At 31.2% G+C, this 26,585-nt stretch overlaps 1 protein-coding gene across 8 annotated transcripts in view; it reads left to right on the top strand.

The window, feature by feature from the left end:
• LOC117175701 (histone deacetylase 4) overlaps positions 1-26,585 on the top strand; it is a 375,256-nt gene that overhangs the window by 283,760 nt on the left and 64,911 nt on the right. For 4 of the 8 annotated variants that reach the window (XM_033365456.1, XM_033365459.1, XM_033365455.1 and 1 more), the window contains one exon: positions 20,479-20,538. The exons of 1 other annotated variant lie outside the window; for it this stretch is intronic. In XM_033365456.1, coding sequence (XP_033221347.1) covers positions 20,479-20,538 — 60 coding nt within the window. The remainder of the gene's footprint in view (positions 1-20,478; positions 20,539-26,585) is intronic. 3 more of the 8 variants (XM_033365457.1, XM_033365460.1, XM_033365454.1) reach the window with 1 other exon arrangement.

Here is a 26,585-nt window from a genome sequence, read left to right as displayed (position 1 = left end):
TAATATTTATTAACATTTCCCGAAAAAAATTTCCGCGTTATTTAAACTTTTATTTTTCAATATAGGTGAAAAATATTGATCTTAGGGCTGACTTGATCAGCTAGTACACTCATCACGTGGCCTAAAAACTTTAAACGAATTTTTCTCGAAACCACTTTTTAAAAGTCCGTTCCAGCGAATTTACAAAAACTACTGAACCGATCCTTCTCAAACTTGGTAAAATTTTCTACATATAAATATCCTTCCCCCAACGGTATTTGTGTTAACATTTTTTTATATTAACGGTGTTTTTCATTTAAATAATGACGAAATCTTTCGTACAAAAATCGCATATTTTACTTCAAATTCATCAAAAAAACATTTTTTTCATGCATTATCCCCCATTCTCCTCTTAAAGATTTATCATTTTAGTTTAAAATTCATATTCTTGCTTTAAAATAAAACTAATAAGTTTCTTTTTATTGAATATTAATTTTTTCGTTAAAGAGATATCATTTTAATTGAACATTAGTCTTTTGGGTCGAAAAGTTAAATATTGGTTAAAAATTCATTTTTTGTTTGTGAAAAATTCATTTTTTTAACTGAATATTTAGAATATACTGTTGTTTTGTGTCTCATAATTTTAATTAAAAATTCATAGCTGGATTCTAGTATTACTTGTTTATTTAATTATTTGATTTTGATAGTATATTTAATAATCTCTTGTAATATAATTTTTCTAACCTTTCTGAATTAAATATATGCATTAAATCCCTAGAAACTTGTACTATTAAGTAATTATTTTTGTAATAAAGTATCTTTCCCAAATTAAAAATAGGTATTTAATTTTACATATGAATAGTAATATTTTTACACTTTTAGATATTCACAAGGACTGAACAAAAGACATTATTTTAATGTGGAAGTATTGGTAAAGTTCTTTCTGTATTTATGGAAGCTTACGGAAGTTCAAAAAATAATTAAATTGATTGAATTACAACTGTAAATCGAGCAATACATTGTCGGGTGCATATTAGCTTAATATTTCATTACCTGTGGATTTCACGCGTAGGGCAGTCTGTTATTCGATCACGCACCCACGCGAAACCGGCGTGCTGATATCGTCTTACCCGCACTTTATTGGAATATTATTTATCAAGTGAGTAATGGTACTCTGTGCAGTGGAAGTTGTAGGCCGTGATTTGTAGGTTCGCAATTGACGCTATAAAACATTGAAAATCATTTTTGCTTCTGAAGTTTTAACCGTTTCCCACCTTCCCAAGAACCGAGGCAGTTCTCGCTAAACAAAGAACAGGATAGGAAACTATAAATAAAGAGACAATACATTGTTCTCTTGCTGAACACTGCCCGGACATTCTAAAAAAAATTTCAACATACATAAGCTTATAAAGGTAAATTCTAGTGTCAATATAAATTAAAACCCAAATAGAAATACATAAATTCTTGAGCGAAATTTGCATCATTGACATATTTTTCAGACTTGGCACTGAAAACAAACTTCTTATGACACAATTACTTGCACATATTTTACCTGTCGTAGTTATGTTCCACTTATTTTCTAGGTAAACTGTCTCGACAGAAAATTGGATGCTTAAATTCCTAACGTAAAAAATGAGCTCCGTGTGTAGTAGCAGCGGTGCACCTAATTTGGCTCAAATTGTTAAGAAAGCATTAAAATTTGCATGTGTTCCTTGTGATCCTTTCTGGTTGAAAATTGAACTATTTTGGTAGGAGATTCATTTGTTTAGGTAGAAAATTCATCTTTTATGGTAGATAAGTAACATTTTTCAGTTGAAAATTCATTTTCGTTCGTTAAACATTTAACTTTTTTGTTGCAAATGTACCATTTCAGGTTCTTTTGGCTTGAAAATTCAACTTTGTGTTTCAAAATGCAACTGTTTTTGGTTGAACTTGCATCTTTTTGGTTGAAAATTCGGCCATTGGTTTGAATATTCAACTATTTGATTGGAAATTTAATTATTTTATTAAAAAGTCAACTATTTGTAAACCATTCAACTTTTAAACTTAAAAACTCCCCTGTTTTATTAAATATTCATTTTTGGGATAAAAATGCATCTTCTTTGGTTGAAAATTACACTTATTTGTTGAAAATGCAATACATTTCGACTTGAAATCTTAGGCATTTAAAGCATTTCATATTAAATTCAATATAGTACCTATATATTAATTCTATTTAAAATAATTTATTCTCCTATTTTTGTGATAAATCGCACTATTACGTTTATTAAAAAATTATTCATTATTATTAAACGAATTAATTAAAAGTTTTGGAATAAAAAGTTTTTCAGCATTAACGAATTAATTAAAAGTTTTGGAATAAAAAGTTTTTCAGCTTTGATTTGGAATTTTGAAAATACAGAAGAGTTCAATTTTGGCTAATTTAATTTGCAGTTTAGTTTTCATTATTTTAAATTTTAAAAATCTTGAAGTTTAACAGTTTAAACTTTTTAATTTAAAAACGGACATTTTTCCGGCGATAAAATTGGCCACCTTGGATATTTTTCAAAACAATTAAAATATTCAAATTTTCTTTTTGATTTTAAAGTCTGTTTCAAATAGTTCTACAAAATTGCTATTTTTAACTATATTTTGCATGATTTTTAAAATTTTTATTCCTAAAGGGAGGTTTTCCATTGCCCATTTAAAATGTAGTCTTACGAAATTCAATTTTTAAATAATATGTTGCACTTTTTCAATATTTTGACGGAAAGGTCATAAAATAAATTGGTATATAATTAAAAATATTATTAACGTTTAGCTAACAAGTAGTTATAAGTCTTATTAAAATATTTACTTACTCATCGATTTATTACTTTTTATTACTCTAGCGACTATTAATCATAATTATGAAAAATGATTTTTATAAATTCGTTCCCCGGCGATTGTTTCTTAATTTAACTGCTGATGGCATATATGAGAACATAGTTAATCGCAACATCGCCATTTAGAAACATCGGGAAGGTACTAAAATAGACTTCGAATAGTAAACATTGCAATTAGAGCTGCGTTAAAGATGGAAATGATTAGAGATCCCACGTGTAGCGGAGGAGGATATAATAGTGGAATCCTGCGATATGATAATGTCTAATTAAAAAAGAAAAAGATATAATAAGCGATTTGTGAGTACATGCCAATTAACTATCGACACTGAATGAATAACTTGCATGTAGCCTTATCGTCTCACAATACAATTCATGTTACTTTTCATACATCTGAGAATGTAAAACGCAAACTTGCAGTTCCGCTATAAAATACTATCCCATTACATTATACTATACGCAGTGAATGTAGATACGATTCCTTGCATGACCTCGCGTGCAACTATGCCACCATATTACTTTTCCCGTAAAACGATTGTTCAACCAGAAAAGGGGCAAAAAATGTGTCCATTTGCGTTGGAATTGCAAGTTAAATGAAACTTTGTATTTTATTTCGCCAGTGTTTCGCTGGCAAAAGTAGGTTCATGGGATGAAAATTCTGCAGGATCGATATTGCTTTTTTAATTTCAGATTATTTTTTAGCATTTCATGAATTTATATGACTGTTTTTTCGCTCATAGGGTATATAAATCATGTGAAATATTATAAAGTCAATCTTGAGCGAATCGATGAACTGACACGGTTTCGCCACCGGTGCCTGGAATACATTTAAACTTTAATCTGGTTCGTTGTGGGGAAATTCTCACATAAAATCCCACGTATCGAGTGGGAACAAGCATTTATTATTTATACAACTTGATCCCTCTTCTATATGGCAGAACGAAACGAGCATGAGGATGAGGCCTCTACTACATTATTCAACTTGAGACTGTCAACTGTTGGATTTGATGTGTTGATGTTGAGCATGTTTCTCGCACATAGCCTATTTCATTCGCAAGTTACCATTTTCCTCTGTGTGCTATGTTTTCAGCTTGTGCCATTCGTGATACTTTATCATATGCTTTTGTATTATTGTCAATTCGTGTACGTTAGACCGAAAGAAAGTCCTAAAAGTTTCTAATTTAAATCAAATTTATTTTTGAAAAACCTTTGTGGGTTGCTTGTAAGTTCTTATGGCCGGTATAGAGTTATGTACAGTGTCATATAGTCTTATAAATTCTCGGAATTTCAAGCCCAAAACGAACCCCTTTGGTTGAAAAACGACGTGGACGTGTTGTACTTTTTCTTCGAATATGCAATGCACCCACTTCCGACTGCTTTCGATTCATGATTATAGTGCCAATAGATTCAATATATGTCCTACATAGAACAACGGCGTAGCCAGGATTTTTTTCGGGAGGGGCTTCGATTTTTTTTCGGAGGGGGCTTCGGATTTATGTCTAGGCAAAGAGTGGGGGAAAAGGAAATTTAATAATAAAAATAATTAATTTCGGTGAAGGGGGGGGGGGTGCTTGAGTCCCCAAGCCCTCCTCCTGTCTACGCCACTGACATAGAAACAATTGGGGGTTAGGTAATGTTGCGGCTCAAGTAAAATTTGGCATCCTTTTGAACTGAGACTCCAGTGGAACTCTTTTTGAGGTTTCCTTTTTAGTTCTGCAGCTGGTAAAAGTTTAAACTGAGCTAAAAAAAATGTCAAATCTTATGTCCATTATCTTCCTTTCAAAATTGTCTAATTTCTATAATTTAAGTTTCTTTATTATAGTTTTCCCAGTGCAATGTCATTAAATCTGTATTATAAAGTATCATTATCTTGTAAAATCTTTGAAGTAATTCCTCTACCATTAATAAGGAAGATCAGGTTGGATATGGATGTCAGCAAAGTAATGTGCAAATTGGGTCGATTAACTCAATATAAAAAAGGAAATAGAACCAGAAAGCTGATGAACCATGTTTCTAAAATCATCCACCCTCGGCACATCGAGACATTAACACTAGCAATATTGGATGAAATTTTAGACTCTTAACGACAGAGACTTGATGTTCTTACTGCCAGACTGTGTCGGTACAAGAAAAGTAATGCACGAAGGTAACAAAATCAAAACTTTCAGACAGATGAAAGAAGGTTCTATCGTGAACTGAGAGTAAAGGTAAATAACCTCCAAGGCTTCGAAGTCCCTCAATTGGAAGATATCACTAACTACTAGTCGGGTGTTTGGGGAAAAGTGAACAGATGCAATTTGGACACTGCGTGGTTCAAACTGGAGGAAGCAAGGACAAGCAATAGCCCTGAAATGCATCTGACAAACATAACAGCTTTGGATGTTTCAGCGGTCTTGAAAAGGGCAAGTAATTGGAAAGCTCCATGTCCGGACATGGTGCACAACTTCTGGTACAAGTACCTGACGAGTGTGTATCTTGCGTTGGCAAGGTGTTTTCAGAAGATCATTGAACACCCAGATCTGATGCCAGGTTTTATGCTCCAAGATACTACGTATATGATACCAAAAAAACCAGACGCTCAATATCCATCTGACTTTCGACCGATAGCCTGTGTTCCAACAATTTATAAATGTCTTACGGCTATCATTGCAGATATAAGGTATATTCTCATTGCGACGAGAATGACATTCTTACAGAATAACAAAAAAGATGTTGTAAAAACTCAAGAGGCTGTAAAGATCTAGTCACTATAGACGCTGTTGCCATGATTCAAATTCGCAAGCATCAAAGGAACTTACACATGGCATACATTGACTACAAGCAAGCGTTTCCTTCCGTGCCGCATGACTATTTGCTTGAATTATTAAAACTTTACAAAATCTGCCCACGCATTATTGACTTTCTAAGCCATGCGGTGAGGCTCTGGGGTACAAGAATCAAATATTTTGATCATGGGCAACCAAGGATAACTAGATCAATACCCTTTAGGACGGGTAAATTTTAAGGAGACTCCTTCAGCGCACTATGGTTCTGTTAGGCGTTGAATCCATTAAGCAAAACACTAAACAACATGTCTCATGGGTTCAGAATTCATAATAATGAGGATGGTCATCAAGTGACCCATCTTCTTTACATGGATGACCTGAAACTGTACGCTAGTTCAGGCCAGAAACTGCAGCAACTGATCGATGTCACAAAGTCGTTTTCCAATGATATCCACATGGAGTTCGGACTAGATAAATGTAGAACAGTGCATTTAATCAGAAGGGAATTAGGGACCGCAGAGTTAGAGAACGAGTTCAAAAATGACATCGAGGAAATGGCTGCAGGCGAATCATATAAATATCTGGGTATTCTTGAATCTAAGGGTATTCAGCATACGATAGTTAAGACAAGCCTCACGGCTGCCTTCACTACGAGACTCAGATTGATTATGAAGAGCTTTCTCAACTCGGCAAACAAAATCAGGGCGATCAACACTTATTCCATCCCTATTCCCCCGTACTCCTTCGGGCTCATAAAATGGTCTAACACCGATCTTGAAAGTTAAACAGAATTGTTCGCTTAGAAATGACGAAGCACCGAATACACCACAGAAATTCAGCGATTGAAAGGGTAGTTCTACCATTAATGTGTTTTTATTAAACTTTTACTCGGGTAAACCCGGTTATACATCATAGCCACTGACTAAGTCAAGTGATTGATGAGATAAGAATGTTATAAATTAATTCAAATAATTTAATAAGATGATTGAAACCTCCTGCGATAATGTTGTAGGTATACAATTACGAGCGGCCACGAGCGTTGGAGGTGACAACAGTCACCTCTGGATATTTTCTTAGAGCTACCATCTGCCACTCCACGGGTGTTTAGTCGCTCGCTTCCTGATGATCAAGAAAATTTCTTACAATGCGATAGGTGTTTAATAAAACCGCCTTCTGAGCTGCTGCCAATGCCATACTGACTCCTAAATGTTCAAGATGTTCAGTACATCTTGCGTGAAAATTACCTGTGGCCGAAATCACAATGGGGTGAATAGATGCATGATTTACATTCCTCCCTATGGTATTTACTGCATGCCTTAACTCGCTATGCTTGTAGATCTTGGTTGTATAAGTTGACTGCAAATTTCGGTTAAGCGGACAAGCAATGGAGATGATGTAGACTCTTCCACCTTTTTTTCTCGCATCACGATGTCAGGTCGATTGGCCCGGATGTAATGATCCGTTTGGATGGTAACATCCCAATATAAGATGTAATCTTCGCTTTCTAAAACGGGCATTGGAATATATCTTATAGAAGGGCATCCATTATTTTAAGAGTCCTAGGTTTAGGGCAAGTTGTTGATGTATAATGCCCGCTACATCATTATGTCTACGTATATTCTCTCTGAACCATGGATGGCTTTCTGCCTCCATTGTATTTCTAATTCCTCTATGTTTTCTTCCCTGATATTCAAGGTCCCATCTGAGTACAAATTTAAGGGCGTGTATTCAAAATCCGCTGGACAGGTGGTACTGTAAAGCGCAACATTTAGTTTCCTGTTAAAATAGTCTCGCAACTGTATAACTTGAGACTCACATTATTATTATTATTATTATTAAAAACATTTCTGGGTTGAAATATGTTGTCACAGGCTTATACTGCCCAATATGTCGAAGGCATTTTTGGTTAGAGTTGGATTTTTATTTTATCATTTTGCACGAGGCTGTGCCGATATATATCATCAGTCACGGACGAATTTTTATAATGCAATCAAGTGATCTGATGAGAGTGGTTCCGAACCACCAGAACCTCAGTAAAGGTACATTGAAAAATTTGTAGAGGTGCCGGCTCAGGGATCGAGCCCCGGACCTCTGAGGTGAAGTCCAAGTGTCTAACCAACTGAGCCACTGAGGCTCTCATAAATAAACATTTCTGTGTTGAAATGTTGTCACAGGCTTGTACTGCCCAACATGTCGATCGAATTTTTGGTTAGAGTTGGACTGTTATTTGTTTTGAATTTTATTTGGATTGTTGGATATATAGACACGAAATAATTTTGTTTTTGATTCAACCAAAAGACCTAATTTTAGGAAAAATCAGTAACATAATATGATTGGAATCTTATTGAATTATCACTGAATATCACTAATTGGTAAAGCCAGAATAACGCTCCAGACCTTGCAGTGAAATTAGAATTTCAAAAAGCCAGGAAGTTTCTAATTTTATTCAGACTGAACGTCTATTCAATCTGATGTATTATTTTCGGCATCGTTGACCATTATACTCTATCAGATTCCTCTCCCCAGTCGTGTGCCAATTAATGTAACACTGTTGCAGCACGCCGTTTAGCCACTAGCCCCTTCGACATTCCCAGGCTTCGCCAGTTACATCTTGTTTGTACCTGAGAGAATATGCCGTTCATTACCACGTTAGAACCCTTACAAGTAGCCATTATCGTCTTATATCACTTTAATAATCTAGTCGCACATGCCTAGCGACGAGATACACCCGTTGGCTTTCAATTCGACGCTGACATTATTTTGTAATTGCCCCCGTAGGTGCAGTTTCTAGGGGATCAAGATCTAGAGGAATTCCTCGGTTTCGTTTAGTTTAGACTTAGACATTGTAATATTGAAAATCTCTTCAAATCTGTGAAATTCTTTGAAATCCACTCCTTGTCGATAGTATGTTTGAAACTCCATGACAATATTATAAAATCCATGAAAATTCCGTAAAATTCAATGAAATCTGATATTTCTTTAAATTCGTTAAAATCCCTGGAAATATTTAAAGTCTTGTGACATCTTTGAGATCCTGAAAAATTAATTAAAATACATTAGTGAAAACCTTAAAAATTCTATAAAATTACTGAAATCCTCGGAAACTATAAAATCCGTTAAAATTTCTTCAAATCCCTGGGAATATTTCTAAATATCCTGAAACCTTACAGGTGCTACAAAATCCTTCCAAATCTTACGAAATTCTAGGAAATTCATTTGATTTTTTTTATTCCTTTGACTCTTTTGCAATCTCTTGAAAATTGTTTCGATTCTTTTAAAATACCATAAAATGTTAAAAAAATGTTTGGAAGTTCTATGAAATCCTTTAAGATCCTGAAAAATTAATTAAAATGTACCTTATTGTGAGCCTTCAAAATCCTATAAAATCGAAATGATAAAATAAATAACTAAAATTAAACATCCTTTGAAATATTGGGAAATCCTCCGAAATCCCTTTGATTTTTTTTTAGATTTTTACGGTTTTGTGGGTAGCACTAATTAAAAAAATTGGGGGGGAAACTCTGTTTTTATGTATATTTTTTATAGAATGATGGAAGGAAAGCAGTACTCAGCTAATTATACGGACATGTAGTATGTACAACATCATGACAATCGTTTATTGTAAAATTGTTAGGTTATTGTCAATATTGAGTATTGCCTTCAAAGCTTCGACTTTGTGAGACATGCTTGGAATACTTTATTTTCGACGAATGTATAGTGCATGCGTAAAAGTTGCATTTTCGCACTGTGAGTATGCGCTCTTCAATCAAAAATTGTAGTTTTCCGAGCAGGGTTAAGCGATAAAGTTACCGGAAGTTTCCGAAAAATTCATTTTTATTGTCTGCCATGAAACAGCCATGAAACAAATTTCTTGCATTTAATAAAAAATATAATTTGACCCATCAGACATTTTATGCACATAAATCTGTTCTTTAATTAGAAATGAAGTAGGTGAAAATGTTTATTTTGAGCACAACTCTGTGCGATCTCCTGGAATGAAAGTCTGGTCATCGGCAAAGTTCATTGACGCTTATTCACTCGGTAATTATTAAATGTCACCGCGCAATATCACCGGGATCGCGTACTTTAAGTCCACGTTTGGCGGCCGCCATAATCGCAGGAGAGCCGGGTACTCGCTTGGAATGTCGTAATATCAATCATACAATACTTCTAAGAAAAGATTCACCCTTCGTCTGTAATAACACTTAATATGCAATTTTTCCTTCTTTAATTAATTTCCCTCCCTAAGATAGAAAAATAACTGCATCAAAAATGTACTTTCGAAATATATTTGTAATGAAATTTCAGTACGAATAACTAAATTTTTTCAGTACGAATTCTAAGGGGAATTGGTTTTTCAGGTTTATGCTACAGGTAAGGAAATGTCAGAGAATTGGAAATTGTTCGGGGAAAGTCAGGGAGTGTCACGGAAAACCTGACATCAGGGAATTTGCGATAAACTGAAATTGAAAGTTAATTTTATTATTTTGTTGAAAATTCAACAATTTTGTTTAGGGCTTATTCTTTTTTGTTGAAAATATGTATTTTCGGTTTAGAAATTCATCGATTTTTGTAGAAATTGCATCATTTTTGATCAAAGATCACAATGTTTGGTTGCAAATTAATCTTTTTTAGTTGAGCATTAAACTATTATTTTGCAAATTCGTCTTTTTTGGTTGAAATTAAAATGTTTTTTATTTAAAATCTCAAATATTACATTTTCCTAGTTGAAAGTGGAATTACTTTGCTAAAAAAAACATTTTTTCGGTTGATGATTCATCATTTTGGACGAAAACCCATTTCATTTTTTTAATTCAGCTATTTTGTTAAAAATCCTTTTTGTCGTTGTTGAAAATTTATCTTCTTCAGTTGGAAATTCAATTATTTGGTTAAAAATTAATTTTATTTGTGAAAAATTTAACTCTTTTTGTTAAACATTCCTTTAAAAATGTAAATATTTGGCTGAACATTACTTTTTATATTCTGAATTAATTTTTTTAACTAAAAATTTAATTATTCCTTTTTTTGGTGTAAATTTAACCATTTTTTAGAAATTTAATCTTCCAGGTTTAAAATTCATCTGTTGGTTGAATATTTAACTACTTTGTTGAAAATTTATTTTATTTGGCTGAAAATTAATTTTTTTACTGAAAATTGGCTATCCTTTGTTAGGTTGAAAACGTATCTGTATTAGATAAAAATTTAACTATTTTGTTGAAAATTCGTTTTTTTGTTGTTGTTTAAAATTAACTTTGTTTTACTGAAAATGTATCTTTTCCATTTTTGCTTGAAAAGTCGTCTTTTTTGTTTGCTAATTCGATAATTTTAGTAGACAATTAATATTTTTGGGTTGAAGATTCAACTTTTTGTTAAAATTCGTATTTTAGTGTTAAAAATTGGACTGTTTTGCAGGAAATTCGTCTTGAAATTTGTTTTCTCCATGAACCGAAAAAACTTTCTTGGATGAAAATGCAATTCTTTTATTAAAAATTCCTCTTTTTAGTTTCGAATATTAGTCGTATTGATAGAAGATTCTAATGATTTGCTCAAATATCGCATTTTTTTGGTTTGATTTAAAAAGTTGTTATTAAAATTAAAATCTAATTTATGTAAATGTCAACTATTGCCATTTCGGTGAGAATGTATTTTTTGTCGGTTATTATCACTTTGATCGAAAATTCAAACATTTAAAAAAAAATTTTGAGTTGAAAATTAATTGTTTTGACTAAAAATTTAATTATTCCATTTTCTGATTAATACGAGGTTTAAAATTAATCTGTTTGAGTTGAAAATTCATGTATTTTACGTATGTCTTACGTATTTTATGGATGACCCCTTATAATATTGTGTATGACTCTTGGCACTAAAAGTTTTCAAAATAATTGTAGGAGAAACCTGTTTTTTTTCAAAAACATTATTGATCTCCAAGGGGCAAGGATGTTTTTATAACTAAAGGGAGAATTTAGAATGGTCAGGCAAAATGAAAAATTAGTTCGGCAAAAGTCTAGGAAAGTCAGAAAATTTCGAAATTGGTATGTTGTAGAAACCCTGTATTTGCACTGAAATTTCTGTACGTGTAGACACTTCGTTTAAAATATAAAAAGTACAGCTTTCTACTAAAATCAATTCTCGGCGAAAACAACAAATTTGGCTTGCTTCTATAACTACAAAATTTGTATTTAATCAACAAAATCTCTGTTTAGGTTGAAGCAATACCATTTTTGTTGCTTAAACAATAGTTTAGCATTTGTTGTTAATACAACAAATTTTTTTACAGCAACCAAATCGTTTTATTTCCCGAACCAAATCTTTTTTCTTAGTGTTGAAATGACAAAATATAGTATAATGAAATTAAATTCATGAAACTAAAAATTCAATTTTATAGCCACTTGCCACCGAATTCTCGACAATCTATTTATTGAAAAATCTTCCTGCGGGGTAAGACTGAGCGAATGATGCATGATTATCGGGTGAGCCCTCTCAACGTAGCCTTGGACTTGACTCAGAGGAATGTTGCGTACAGTGACCTCGCATACTTGCTCCTTTTCGTACTACCTGAGGCGCTGTCCATTACATTTTTTGAGGCCTACATAGCCCTCACCTCAACCTAAAATTCTATGATCATAAATTTCAATTAATTAAAACTAAAACAACAAATTTTGGAAAATATCATTGAAAATGATCAGTTGAGAAGTCGACTGAGTGGAAAAGGAAATTTGACACTGAGAAATATCTTTTCAGAATTGACCCATAATTTTTGTTCAAAAATGTAACTGTTTTGTTAAACATTTATTATTTGTGGATAGAAAATCGTCTCTTAAGAGAGCATTCACCCTTTTTGGTAGAAATGTCATCTGTTTAATTATTTTGTTAAAACCATATTTTCCTTGGGAAAAATTAAACTGCTTTATTGAAAACTCGTATTTTTGGATAGAAAATGAGTCCTTTTGGGTTAAAAATTCCTATATTCGCTACATGGAAAAAGAATTATCATTCAATCAAGAAAATGCGTTTACTTGGACGTATTTAGTACCACCATTTTTTTTATATAAGAACATATATCTTGTGTCAAGTAAATTGCGTTTCCTTTATCCAATGAAAATTCTTTTCCACTATAGTGAAGTCATTTTTTGTTCTTGAAAATTAACTTTTTTCTTAAAAATTTACCTTCTTCCCTAGAAATTTAAGAATTTGGTAGACATTTTTTTATATTTTCGCATTGAAAGTTTAAGGTAAACTGACAATTACTGGAACAACGTAAAAAGTATGTCCAATACTGGGACAATAATAAATATTGTTGAGTATCTTTTATATTCCAACTTAAATTCTAAAAATAAAAAATGTTCTGACTCTCTAAATCTGAATCAGTGAAATTTCACTAATTTAACTAGCGAGAAATGGGTCACTGACAATCAGTGAAAGTTTACTTATTAATTCAGTGAAATAACCACTTATCAGGATTGGCAGCACTGCACCATGTCAATTTAGCAAATAATAATAAAATAATATTTTAGTGCATTCAATCAAAGAATCATAGTAAAAACTTAAAACCCATAAATATGATCAAATATTAAAAACGGTGAAAAGTTCGATGCTTTGAAATTACAAAGTACCACAAATATTACTTTAAATTCAAGATTGGATTGGAATGTATACACACCCGTTAAGTAAGTACTTTCTATACGAGTTAGAGTATATTTTTCCCGTAGTTAATTCAGCAGACTTAGAGCCCGAAAATTAAAATTTTTTATTTAATTAAGGAATTCTTCTTGCTACTTAAGTAAATGAGTAACAACAACGCTTAACATACAAAATTAGAGGTTATGCTTCACGTGATTTACTATGGCGTTACTGAACTCATTAGTGCGTAAGTCGGAAATCACTAATTAATCAGTGAAGTATCTAACTACTATTTCAATCAATGAATTTTCACGGATTCATATTTAGAGAGAATATTTTTGATGTTCTTTTGAATTTGTTACCACTATTTATTTTTGTCCGGACAAGTTATACATTTAGTAAAAAAAGAAATAAAGAATACTCCTCAAAATCTGGGAATGAACTGCCACAAACTTTCCCATTTTTTTGTATCTCATAATTTCCGCATAACTTTTACAACATTTTTATCCCGCATTTGGACAAATTCTCGGAAAATTTGCCTAAATCGGGACGAGCTGTCACTGAATTGTCTCAGTTTCAGACAAGTCAACATGAGTTGCGCCTTTGCGATTCCATTACTGAGACGGTCACTTTCGCCGTGTTTTTAATTCAATGTCGCAGTATTGTGTTAGTGACATATTAAAAACATTGTTTATAAGATACACGCTTGCCGTTCAATTGATTATTTATTCTAAAAACGCGTTCAAAGTAATTTATTGAAACCTCCAATTCTAACCTCAAATTTAGCCAACTGCTTAGGTAAGTAATGTAATAGCTGTAATAGTAACTCATAAATTTAAATTTTCAATAAAAATGAGTAAGTATGCATTAAAATTTAATATTATAGATTGATATGAAATATTATAAATATTAATAAGATTAATATTGTAGATGTACTTTTTAAGGTAAATTAAGTGAATTAACTTTTCTGTTACAAATTTATGTTTTCAAGTTAAAATATATAACTGTTTTGAAGAAAACTCATCTTTTTGACTTGAGAATTCAACAGTTGGGTTAAAAAAAATTTTCTTTTTTAAATGAAAAATCTTTTCTGATTAACATTTAAACTATTTTCTTGAAAATTCGTCTTTTTGGTTCGAAGACGTATCTTTTTAATTATAAATTTAATCATCCTGGGAAAAAATGTAACTGTGGTTGACAATTAATCTGTTTAGGTTTGGGCTGCAACAGTTTGATTAATAATTTGTTGTTTTTTAAATTAATTCGACTGCTTTCAATTTGTAATTAAAATCTTTTTTTGTTGAAACATCAACTATTCTATTTTTTGATCAGATTTTCCCTTTTTTGGTTAAACTAATACTTTAATTTTCTAAGAAATTCTTGAATTTTAAAGTAAAAAAGACTAATTTTCTACCAAAAAAGATGAATTCTTACCAAAGAATATAATAGTTGATATTTAAACCAAAAAATTTTAATCATAAATTATAAACATTTGAATAAACAAACAAACGAATTTTCACATAAACATTTCGACCTACTTTTGTTTTATAAGAATAAGATTTGTTTTTGTAGGTCTTACAGTCTTCAATAATTAAAAGAATAAAACGAAGTGAATGGAAAGTTCGTTTATTAAAATTCTGTCTTTCTGACGTTTCGGCTACCACTGCGTGCTTTTTTCAAAGAATCTAAATAAATAATATATAAATAACTATCTTTTCTTACATATAATTACAAACAAATTGTTTTTTTTTTAAGTAAAAGAAATAAAAATTATCTGTGCTTTTTATCTTGTAAAAACCCAAGAATATTAATTTTGGAGTCAAACATCTGTCAATAGTTCATGTTAATTTTTTAAAATAATAATCATGTGTGACACCAAATTAAATTAAAATGTAACGAGAACAATATAATACAAAAGCCTAATAAGAATTTTAGAGGCTTTCTTAATAAAAAACTACATCTTCATTGGTGAAAATCCTTACGATGTTTTTGGACAACGACGAACATATAGCTTAGTAGACAAGAGACCTACATTAAGGTGGTAAATTCATGATAAAGAATAAAGGCATAATTTTAAAGGAACCGCGAATGAGGAAAGCGCGCCAAAGTAACTGGAATTTTAACTTGGTTTTGTTTATTTTATAATACTTTGATAGATTTTGTTGTCATTTTGTTGCCGCTGTCCAAAAACATCGTAAGGATTTCCATAAATGAAGATGTAGTTTTTTATTTAAAAAAGCCTCTAAAACTTTGATGAGGCTTTTCTATTATATGGTTTTCGCTACATTTTAATTTAATTTGGTGTCACACGTCATTATTATTTTAAAAAATTCACATGAACTATTGACAGATTTTTGACTCCAAAATTAATATTCATTTAACCAAATTTTTCTCACGTACTTATTTACACTACCTAGAATTACATACTCAGAAAAAACGTGTATTAAATGTTTTGATGGAATCCGTAAACTTGTATTTATATTTGATTCAAGCAAGCAAAACTTTGATTTAATTAATTCAATATGAGGAACTAAACATTTTTGTTGGATCAACCAAATATTTTTTTGTTTATATAATGTTCGAAAGATTTAAAAAAATTTCCCTGGTGCTTCCAAATATGTTTCCGGGTCTATCACTTGATTCTAGAACTGGGAAAAATGTTTCTTTTTTAAAACAAAACTATTTGCGTGTTCTATAGAAGCAAAAAAAAATATTTCTACGGTTTTGAATTTCGATTAATTCAACAAAATTCTTCTTGAGATAACCAAAAATATTTGTTGTTTCAATTAGAGTCAAATATTTATTTGTCCCCATAGAACCTTTTTCTCAGTGTATGTAATCAAAATATAATAAATTTTTAATCAAATTATTTAAACTTTCATTTTCCATTGTAAATGAAACACTGGTTCGGAATTTATAAATATTGACGCGCCACTGTACCTTTGTTGTCTATTTATAGCACGATGACTTTATCAAGCCAATGAGCCAATAAATATCGACAATCATCGCTCTCGTCGTCTCGTTCTCTCTCTCTCTCTCTCTTTACATATTCGATTTCTGTTTTATTCTATCCTATCCTCGGTCCTATATCATCTCTCTCATTCTCTCGCACACTGACATGTTCGCTTCGCAAGAAATATATTCTGAACTTAAAACAGCTATCCACTTATTTCAACCTTTTATTGACGTTCAAAAATAAACTCTTGAACGTCACATCTCTTGAGTCAAGGACAAACTCCTTCTCAGTTTTTTTCCCGGATTATAAAAAAATCTCGAAAAATGAAACTGAATACGATCAGCCAGTAAAGATGATTGATTATCGATAGTGACTTTAATGCGTCGTAGAATTAAAATGGAAAAATGTTAGATAGGGTTATCGCTATAATATATAGTCAAGATTGGTCTCTAACTATGATGACCTTCGCTTTAAAATAGACGAACGTTTTAGCTTTTACGACTGTATGTTGGAAGCTTAGAATCTCACCTGAGGAAAATTGTCAGGAATGATAATCATGCTGCACCTTATTGTGCCCGAAGGCAATATACATCAGGAGTCTTTCAGGGAAAGGGTTACACACCTTTGTCTCTCGATTCAGGTGAAAAACTTCGATTTGATAGTTTCGCAATTTTCGCTTCACATGAGAAACTGTTATTTCTAAGCTTGTATCATCTTTGAGGAATCATATTCGTAATATCTGGAAAGTGAAAGATAAGACTTGTACAAGGGGACATCCATAAATTATCTAACAGATTTTTTGCCATTTAAAACCCTCCATTCCCCTATGTAACTTGTGGTAATAAGGTGGTTTAAACCTCCCCCTCCCTCCCTACCTGTATTACATAATTTTTCCAAATATTTTCAGATATGTCTTATTAAATACAGTTTAGTTACTTACCATCTAAGACACCCGAATTACCAAATAATTATAAGTTATTAAAATGAACAAAAATAAATTTAAAACAATATGGAAAATGCAACAAAGGAACAGTATCAACTCTTAAAAAATTAAAAGTATGAAAACCTGTGTGATCTAGTAGAAAAATATTCATTAAAATTTAATTATTTCGATAAACTAAACATGACCTAAAATAACGTAAAAAGTTTAAAGAACAATTGCTATGATAATAAACGCTAATAAGTGTAATATAAAACGAAATTTTAGAATTTTATCAAGTCACTTAAAGTTTATGTGTTTGACAACAATTTTGAAAATCAAAACCCTTTACTAAAGGGTTTAGATAGCTTAATTTCCTGTTTTATCATTCGTTAAATGTAGAAAAGCACATCATTCAATCTAAGAGTTGATTTAAAAAATAGTGCAAAGCCTGGTAAAATAAATAACTGTTGAATGATATTGGGGGTATTTGTAATTTTTTAAGTTGCAAAATCCTTGGAAATCATTTCAAGTGTATTTTTAAAAACTTTTTTTTAATATTAAGCGTATAACAGTATCAATCCCCTCTGCCTAGATAACAGATTGTGCCCCCCCCCCCCCCGTCACAAAGCTGTTACGTAATTTATGGATGACCCCTAAGGAAAAGTCCATTGATTACGTAAGAACTCATAAGATTTTATGACCTCCGCCCCTTCTTAGGTAAGATTCTATATATTTTTTACTCAACATAACAATATATCCATGATTTTCACTGTAAACGAGATTCCGAAAGATTTCAAAGGATTTTAAGGTAATTCAGAGGATTACAAGGTATTTCAAAAAATTACAACAATTTTACGAAATTTAACAAAATTTTCCAAAGCTTTCTAGGGATTTCATGAGATTTCAAAGGATTTTTAAAAATTTTAAGGGATCAAGAAAGTTAGGTCATTTCAAATAATTCCAAAGGTTTAAGAGAGGTCTCACAGTTTTCAAATGATTTTAAAAGATGTAAAAAGTTTAAAGATATTACTTATTTCAATTTAAGAGAGAATCACCATTTTTCAAGGGATTTTACAGGATTACAAAAGAATTTAAAGGAATTCAAGGGCTTTTAAGACATTTTAAGAAATTTCAAAATATTTCAAATGAAGTCTCGGAATATGAATTTAAGAGATATTGAGGTATTTTCATGAACTTTGAAGGATGCCTGTTGATTTTAATGGGATTTCAAAATGTTTAAGGAATTTCATCAGATTTTCAGCGGTTTCAAATTATTTCAAGAAATTGTAACTAATTAAAGGAGAAAGAAAAGGTTTTCGATGATTTCATAGGATTTCAAAGGATTTGAATGATATTATTTAATGAGTATAATGTATAGTATAAAGAGTAATTTCAATAGCCTAAACAGGTTTGATGCAATACATTTAAGCAAAATTAGATAGAAGAATCTTATGTGAGAAATTCTTTAGACTCACAAGAGGGATCAATTAAAGGATATAAGATATTTTAATATAATATTAATAAATTTTAATAATTGATTTCTTTAATCAATAAGGCATTTTGAGGGAGGGGGAGGGCAAAAAAGCCATACGTAATTAGTGGACGTTCCTTAAGAATTGAAATGATTCTTTTATAATATAGTGGAATGTCTGTAATCGCGAAATGAACTCAATTCTGTGTTTTTCGAGCACGTCCTTATCGACGTTAGGTTTTAAATAGACTTCTTACAAATACCATCCTTGGATGAGATAAAACTCTCGATATTATCGCCTGAATATTTTAGATTTATAGATAAATATTTTTCTACCATTCTATTCTAAAATCGGATTGTTTTCTTGTTATTGTATACAATGAATCGATTTTATTACTCATGTATGACGGAATTTTTGTTTCACATCTCGTTTTACGCTACACACACGTCACCTGAGTCGATAAATTGTAAAATCAGTTTGTAGTCGAGATGTTTTTTCGATAAGGAATTTTTCAGTCGTGTGGTCACATGTCAAATCGAATCCGTTAATTTGCAATTAAACCAAGCTGAAAATAACTGCAGATGGCCGCAGGTCAGGCAACACCTGGAAATTAAACTTAAAGTAACTGTCAAGAATAATCAGGGTTGACACACAGGCACTTTTCAAAGATAAGCTCACTATAATCACTTTTTTAACTTAAAAGATCAATTTAGGGACTTTTCCTTTTGAACTGAGCCATCTATAACTAATTTCTGAATTTTCTTTAAAAAATTTCAAAAAATTCCGAAGAATTTTCAATAGAATAAAATAATTTGAAGAGATTTCAAAGGATTTAATGGTGTTTTTAAAATATCTAGGGAATTTGCAAGAGCTTTAACAAATTTGAAAGGATTTTCACAGATTTTAAACTCTTTTTAATTATCAGATTTCAGAGAACTTGACGGGATTTTATGATATATTAATGGATTTAAAAGCATTTGTTCACGAAAGAAATGAAGGATTTCCTATAGATTCAAAGATTTGAAGAGATTTTCAAGTATTGTTTGGAATTCATTTGGAATTGACCCTGAACTCTGTAAAAAAAATTAATTTTGTGAAATATTTTCGAATTTTGTTAATTCGATTGAATTCTTCTAAATTCCCTCAATTTTCCTCAATTCAAAGGATTTAAAAAATATACATATTTTGTTTAATTCAGCCTGAAGTTTTTTAAACTCAACATGAATTCTCATGCATTTTAGTAAATTCTTTCGAATTCCTGTAAAATTTTCGAAACTAATTTCAAACTTACTGAATTTAATCTATTTTTTCAGATTTTTGAATTTTTTAACTTTTTCCAATTAATTTGAATTTAACTTGAATTCTTTTGAAGTCTTATGGATTTATCCTGAATTATTTTTAATTCAAACGAACATTAGTCGCAATATTTGTGCACACTACCATAGTCACTTTTACTCACTTTTTGGGCTAGAAATTAGTTACTTCCATCATAAAAGATTCTATGCTATAAAGGTTCCAAAATTAGAATTTTGATCTTGAAATATTAACAGCCGAGGACAATGAAAAATTAGTCACGAAAAACTCGTGGAATTTTTAAAATGAAGTTTTGCGTCCACCCTCGAATTGAGATCCTACTATAGGTATAACGAATTTTCGTTTACAAACTAGACATATCTATTTGTGTAAGTTAAAATTTTCATATTGAATTAATTAATTATATACGAGGCGCCATGGTGAATAATTCGGTAAAAAGTCAGATATTTGCTGGTCTTTCTTAAAAAAACATTCTAATATTTCCCCGAGGTACGGAATTAGTTTCTATGATGAAGAAAAAGTCCCTAAAAGTAAAAATACATTTTTTGTATTTTTTAACAAGTTCTAAAACCATGGGCATTTGTTTCAGAAGACGTGGGTTACAGAAGTGTTGAAATAACGTCCGCTTTCACGCACCTGCCCCAAAAAGGTGAGTCAATCACTAAAATTTAAAAATAGATTTCCAGCCGTTTAGAATTCTTAATCTAATATTTACCCAAAGCCCGATTTTAAAATTTTTTGTATGACTAAACACTCAAAAACTATCTTACTAAGTCTGTCTCTTTGCAAAGTTTTGTTTATGTTTAAATTTCAATATTTTTATCACAGTCAGTCTCCGGTGACGTAGAATATTTGCATTCACATTATAAGTCTTAAAATATCCTCTATTTATAGTATGTCTTTCGTCCGTGAGACATTCTTGAATTATCATTTTTTCCGCTAATGGTGCGTGACTTTTTGACATTTCCAAACTCAAAAGTCTTCCTTGAGTCACTCCTTGCCGATTTTCCGACGTCTTTCACGGAATTCAGTGCAGGTATTGCTGTAGCAGTAAAACTCAAATTGTCGATAACCGATCGAAGGAACTCGTTTATATAGCTCGCGTACAAGATCAAAGGTTGCTCCGGTAACTATTTCAAATAAGGGCAAAACAAGTGATTGACGTCAAAGACAGCAGATTACCCCACTCTGTAGTGTAGTTGTACGAAGCATACTTGCTCGAATTTTTACTCGCAGAGCTACGTTTAAAGAGCTAATTAATGTTGGAACCGCGCAAAGTCTTTTTTTGTTTCAACACTTTATTATACTCGAGATGTATCTAAACAGATCCCAGGTGGAAATTGTAGTCCTGGTCCAGTACTGTCAGACCCCCTCGTGATAAATATGTTTTGTATTGGCCAAAAACTAGTGCAGCACAAAGCTAGAAGTGTGCTGAACTTTACTAAATTTTGGTTAAAAATTCCACTATGTTTTCGTAAATAGTCTTTTCGGTTTAAAATTGATATCTTTTGATTGAAATTTCATCTTTTTTAATTAAAAATGCAACTATTTTGTTGAAAATAATCCTTGGTAGAAGATGTAACTATTTTGTTTCAAAAATTTTCCTTTTTTGGTCGATTTATCCAACTCTGCTTAAAACTTCAACTTTTTTAGGTTCAAGTTTAATGTCTATTGTTTAAAAATTCGAGTGTTTGGTTAAAAATACAACTGATTTGTTAAAAATGCAAGCACTTTGTCAAAAAAATTAATCTTTAGTCTTAAAATATATTTATATATTTTCAACATGAATCAATTTTAAAGTTTAGTTTGGAAATGTTTTATTTTGATTTTTGAATATTAAAAGGCAGGAAAAAGAAAAATTGTTCAGGGCAAAATAAGGGAAATTAGAAACTTCAATTTTTCGTCCTCCCTGTTGTATCATATCGGACCCACTAATGTGCTAATACCGAGACCAATACTGTTAACACTACTGGTTTGGTACCAGTTTTTGGACCAGGAAAAGGCGGGAAATCACAGTATATTCATTTTTTGATCGGAAGTTTTGCAAAAGGACCCCGATTCCAAGGTTCAGTAATTGGCCTTGCCGAAACGAAAGGTTCATACCCTCAAACTAGAAAGATTAACGATTTTTTGGGTCTACATCATGTTTTAAGGGTGTTTCATTCCTTAAAAATCCAAATGTTTAAGGTACGAATACGGCCAAATGTGAAACTTTTAGAAAAATCTATCAAAGAGGTTTTGAGGGGGGAAATATTTCACTAAAATAAGCATTTTTATATATTTAAAAACCTGTACAAATTGTAACTTTGACAAGTGTTTGTCGAAAAACTGTCAATTTTTCTTACTTTTTACATTCTCATTCCTGAGATTGTAATGTAATCGTCCAAATTTTCAATCTCTGGTTTTTAACGGATCTTTACGTTTCGGGACTCACAGAATCCGAAAACCTTAAAACTTCATCGGTGTCTGTCTGTATGTCTGTATGCATGGTTACCTGAATGTTGTAGCCACGCTAACTTTTGAAGGATTTGTCCAATCGAGTGCGCATTTGATACACTTCTGAAGGTCCCCAAAATAAAGGCTAAGTTCGTTAATCAGATATTTCGAACCAAAATTAAAAAATTGAGAGCATTTTCAAAATTAAAAATTTTTTTTTTTGAAATTTTATAAATTGTTCTCAAAGTTTCTTATAGATGGGTAAAAGACTTGCAAATTATCTAAATAAAATTGTTTATTTTAATGAAAATTAGAAAAGTTAAATACTTTAAAAAAATTTTTAATTTTCAAAAAATAGAAAAAATTATTTTTTTATAGATCCAAAAATTTCGTTCAAAATTTTCACCAGATACCTAATATATTTCAAAACTATTCTACCCGAATTTTTCGATTAGCCTAAAATTTATGAAATTACAGCATTTACAAAATTTTCAATTTTTTGAATCCTCAAACTAAACAGATTAATTGTCAACCACAGTTGCATTTTTTCTCAGGAAAGATGAAATTTATAATTAGAAAGATACATTTTCGAAACAAAAAGACGAATCTTCAAGAAAATAGTTCAAATGTCAATCAGAAAAGATTTTTAGGTGAAAAAAGAAAAAAAAATTTAACCAAACTGTTGTAGTAGTAAATCGTTAATATTAATCTCATCAATATTTATAATATTTCATATTAATCTACCATATTGAATTTTAAAGCATACTTCCTAATTTTTATTGAAAAATTAAATTTATGAGTTACTATTAAATTACTTGCTTATGCAGTTGGCGCAATTCACGTTGAATTGCCCGACAAGTCGTTCCGGTTTCGGCAACTTCGCCGAGAATTTTTCCAAATGCGGTACATTAAAATATTCATAACTTATCGAATAAAATTTGCTAAAAAAGTTATGAATTTTATTTTTAAACATATTAAAGACGTACAAAAACATCACCTTTTTATTAGTGTAGGAATTTTCAATAATACAATGCTCTAAAAGTTATGCGGAATGTTTTGAAATATAAAAAAATGACGAATTTTGTAGCAGATTATGCACAGATTTTGAGTTGTTTTTTATTATTCTTTACTAAATTTATAACTTGTCAGGACAAAAATAAATAGTGGTAACAAATTCAAAAAAACTTAAAAATAATATCACGTTTTTACTTTTATAATTTATATTGAAATATAAAAGATACTCGGCGATATTTATTATTATCCCAGTATTGGACATACTTTTTACGTTGTCTCAGTAATGGTCGGTTTACCTTAGCAGTTTATAATTCAAAATTGTTAAGCTTTCTGATATCTATTGAATGGTACCCATTCCGGTGTTTATATAGTTTAATTCAATACATTTTTCAAGAAATATAGAAAAAATGGACTAAAATAACATTTAATTTAACGAACTTTAACCATTTATTTTTAAAAACGTTTTTTTTTAGTTCATATTACTAATTCGAGAGTGGAAAACTACTCATTGTTTCTTTAAAATATATGAGTTTATTTTAGGCTGTACATGTAATTAAAAGAATGTTGTGAAAATAAGATGCGTGACAAAATTAAAAAGTTTAATCAAAGAGCGCGATTGTGTAACATTTTTAATTGTATTGATACAATAAGAAGGTAACATTGTGAAACTTGTAAATAGGCTACGTCACCTCCACCAACATTACATATTTACAAGTTACTACTTTAAAATGGTAAAATTAGAATTATTTACACATTTAATCCATTTTACCTTAAAATATTCACTTTTAAAAATAATACCTGTAGTGTACACACCTGGCACACCTTGAGTCGTGTACTTAAGCACGTACAAGATAAATATGATCAATTAAAAAATTATTCTACTAATTCAGAGCTTCAAACCTAAAGAATAAAAAATAACATTAAATTATTGAAAAACCGCTAGTTCAAAAATAGTTTGGTGTAAAATGATATAATGTAGACTATACTGTTCAAAAATTATGAGAGTTTAAAATCTAATGATGTTTGTTTTAAAAAAAACTTTAAACGGTAAAAGCGCTAATAAGACCGAAGAACATAATTTGTTGAAAAACTTTTAATTATTGAAATCTAATAATTTGTCATTGAAACTGCTCATGCCCAATTACATATTTTTAACATTTAAAGTACTTTTAAAAAATTGTAAATTTTATATTAAAATTCTTGTTTTGAAAATACGAGCATACTAAAAATCACAATTTTTGTCAATTCGCATAATTTTTTTTATGATATGTCCTAATAAAAGTAATTATTTGTAGATTTAATTTTTTTAATTTTAAAATTTATATATAAGACAACTTCAAATAATGAAAAGCCAATCAAGATTTCAACAACAATGAAGCCTCCAGTCCATGCACCAGGGCTGCCGGATCTCGGAATGGCCAGAATGAGCCTTTGACCAATCAGAAACCTTCCGCGGAAATAGTGTCATTCTGGCGCCGAACTGAGCCGAACTCAGCCGAAGTGTTCGAAATTTTTAAGTTCGCGCAAAAAGGCGTTCTGTTCATTTCCAAAGTTGTCAAACACATGAACCGCAATGACCGTAACCCGCAATGGCCAGAACACCAATCACAGAGCACCAACGGCAACTCGGCAAGACGAAACAGTGCCTTCTTGTCAAACTTTCGGCGTGAGAATGACACTGTTTCCGCGGCACGTTTCTGATTGGTCAACGCCTCATTCCGGCCATTCCGAGATCCTGCTATTCTGGTGCATAGACTGGAGGCCTGATTGCTAGATTTTCGAGATATGCCATTACATCACTTTTTTATATAGGATTATATGAGAACAGTTAAATTTTTCACAAAAGAATTTTTTTGTTTCTCCGAAAATAATCCATTCGCTATTAAAATTCTGCAATTTTTCAAAAATTGGTAAGAATCGATAGTAAGATAAAATTCGATTGTGATAAACATGGTTAAACTAAATTTTTTGTTTGTAATTTTTAATATTTTTTCATTCAAAATAATGCTTTTTGTTTGAAATTACATCATCAGTCATAATACTTTGATTCTTAAAACCATATAAAAACTTTTTTTCGGACATATCTTATTTTTATGACAACTACCTTAAATTTTCATAATGATCGTTTTAAACAAAAGTGCATGTAAATACTTTAGAAAGTAAGCTAAATTAGTCTACGAAATTTTCTTGTAGGTGCTTGTCGCATACTTTATTCTCATACAGCATGTTTGTTTATCTGATTGTAGTTTATGTAAAAAAAAATATTGAATTAACAAAAAAAGTTTACAGAATCGTAGAACCCAGTTCTCTTTCACATTTTCTGCATTTTAATTTAAAATAAAAGAAGGAATTGCTAATCCCCAGTATGCCATCTTGCAACATACTTCTCAATTGGTAAAATTCGGAACTATTCCTCACTGGTCCTCAAAAGAGAGTATCGTGAAATAAAACATTAATTTAATGGGGGTCTTTAGTTCTTCCTCGCAGATAAGAGATGGCGTTTAAGATCGTGTAAGCGAAAATACATTGGGCTCTTACGGCACCGGTTAATATTCATCATACTATTTATTGTACAATGACAGGCAATGACATGTATTATAATTTTGTGAACCTGTGCTCTAGTTGCCTACTGATTTTCTATCGTACCTTTGCTATTCATTTGTAGAATTTAAAATTAACTTCCATTTGCAAAAATATGGATAGTTTCTTCCCATAAATCTTCTGTTCATCTGTTTTAAATAATTTTGTATTATTTTTTCGCGTTTCTCACCGTTTCTCACTTCCGTCAAAAATGGAGAGGCACGCGTCGTGAAAATTTATTGTGCATGCGCGCCTGTGATCATCATTGACATAAAAGCTTGCTTGTGTTGTGGCGCATGTGCCCCCGGCGGTCGTGTACCGGTAATTTGTACCCAAGTCGCACACAAACTTGTCACGCAAAAAATTTCCCACGAAAAATGCATTGAGAGGCCCTGCTAATACTGTACAGTTATTGAAATTTGCTAAAGCGTCACGCTTCGGTATCTCCAAAATGCTTAGTGTTTGTCGTGTTTTTTGCGATTTAAATACCGTGCCTTCTACCGCTGGCTCCAACTTCTGTTCCAACTCCCCCCACCATATCGCCTTTGGCGCGTCCTTTACTAGTAGGGTGACCATATGTCAAAGAGGGAAAACCGGGATATTTCTCATCGAAAACCGGGACAATCCCGAACACTTCCCCCACTCCTCGCCCAATCATTATTAACC

The sequence above is a fragment of the Belonocnema kinseyi genome, chromosome 6 (assembly GCF_010883055.1).
Source record: "Belonocnema kinseyi isolate 2016_QV_RU_SX_M_011 chromosome 6, B_treatae_v1, whole genome shotgun sequence".
In the NCBI taxonomy this organism is placed as follows: Eukaryota; Metazoa; Arthropoda; class Insecta; order Hymenoptera; family Cynipidae; genus Belonocnema; species Belonocnema kinseyi.
Note: the sequence above shows the minus strand (reverse complement) of the source record. Positions and strands in the feature narration are given on the sequence as shown.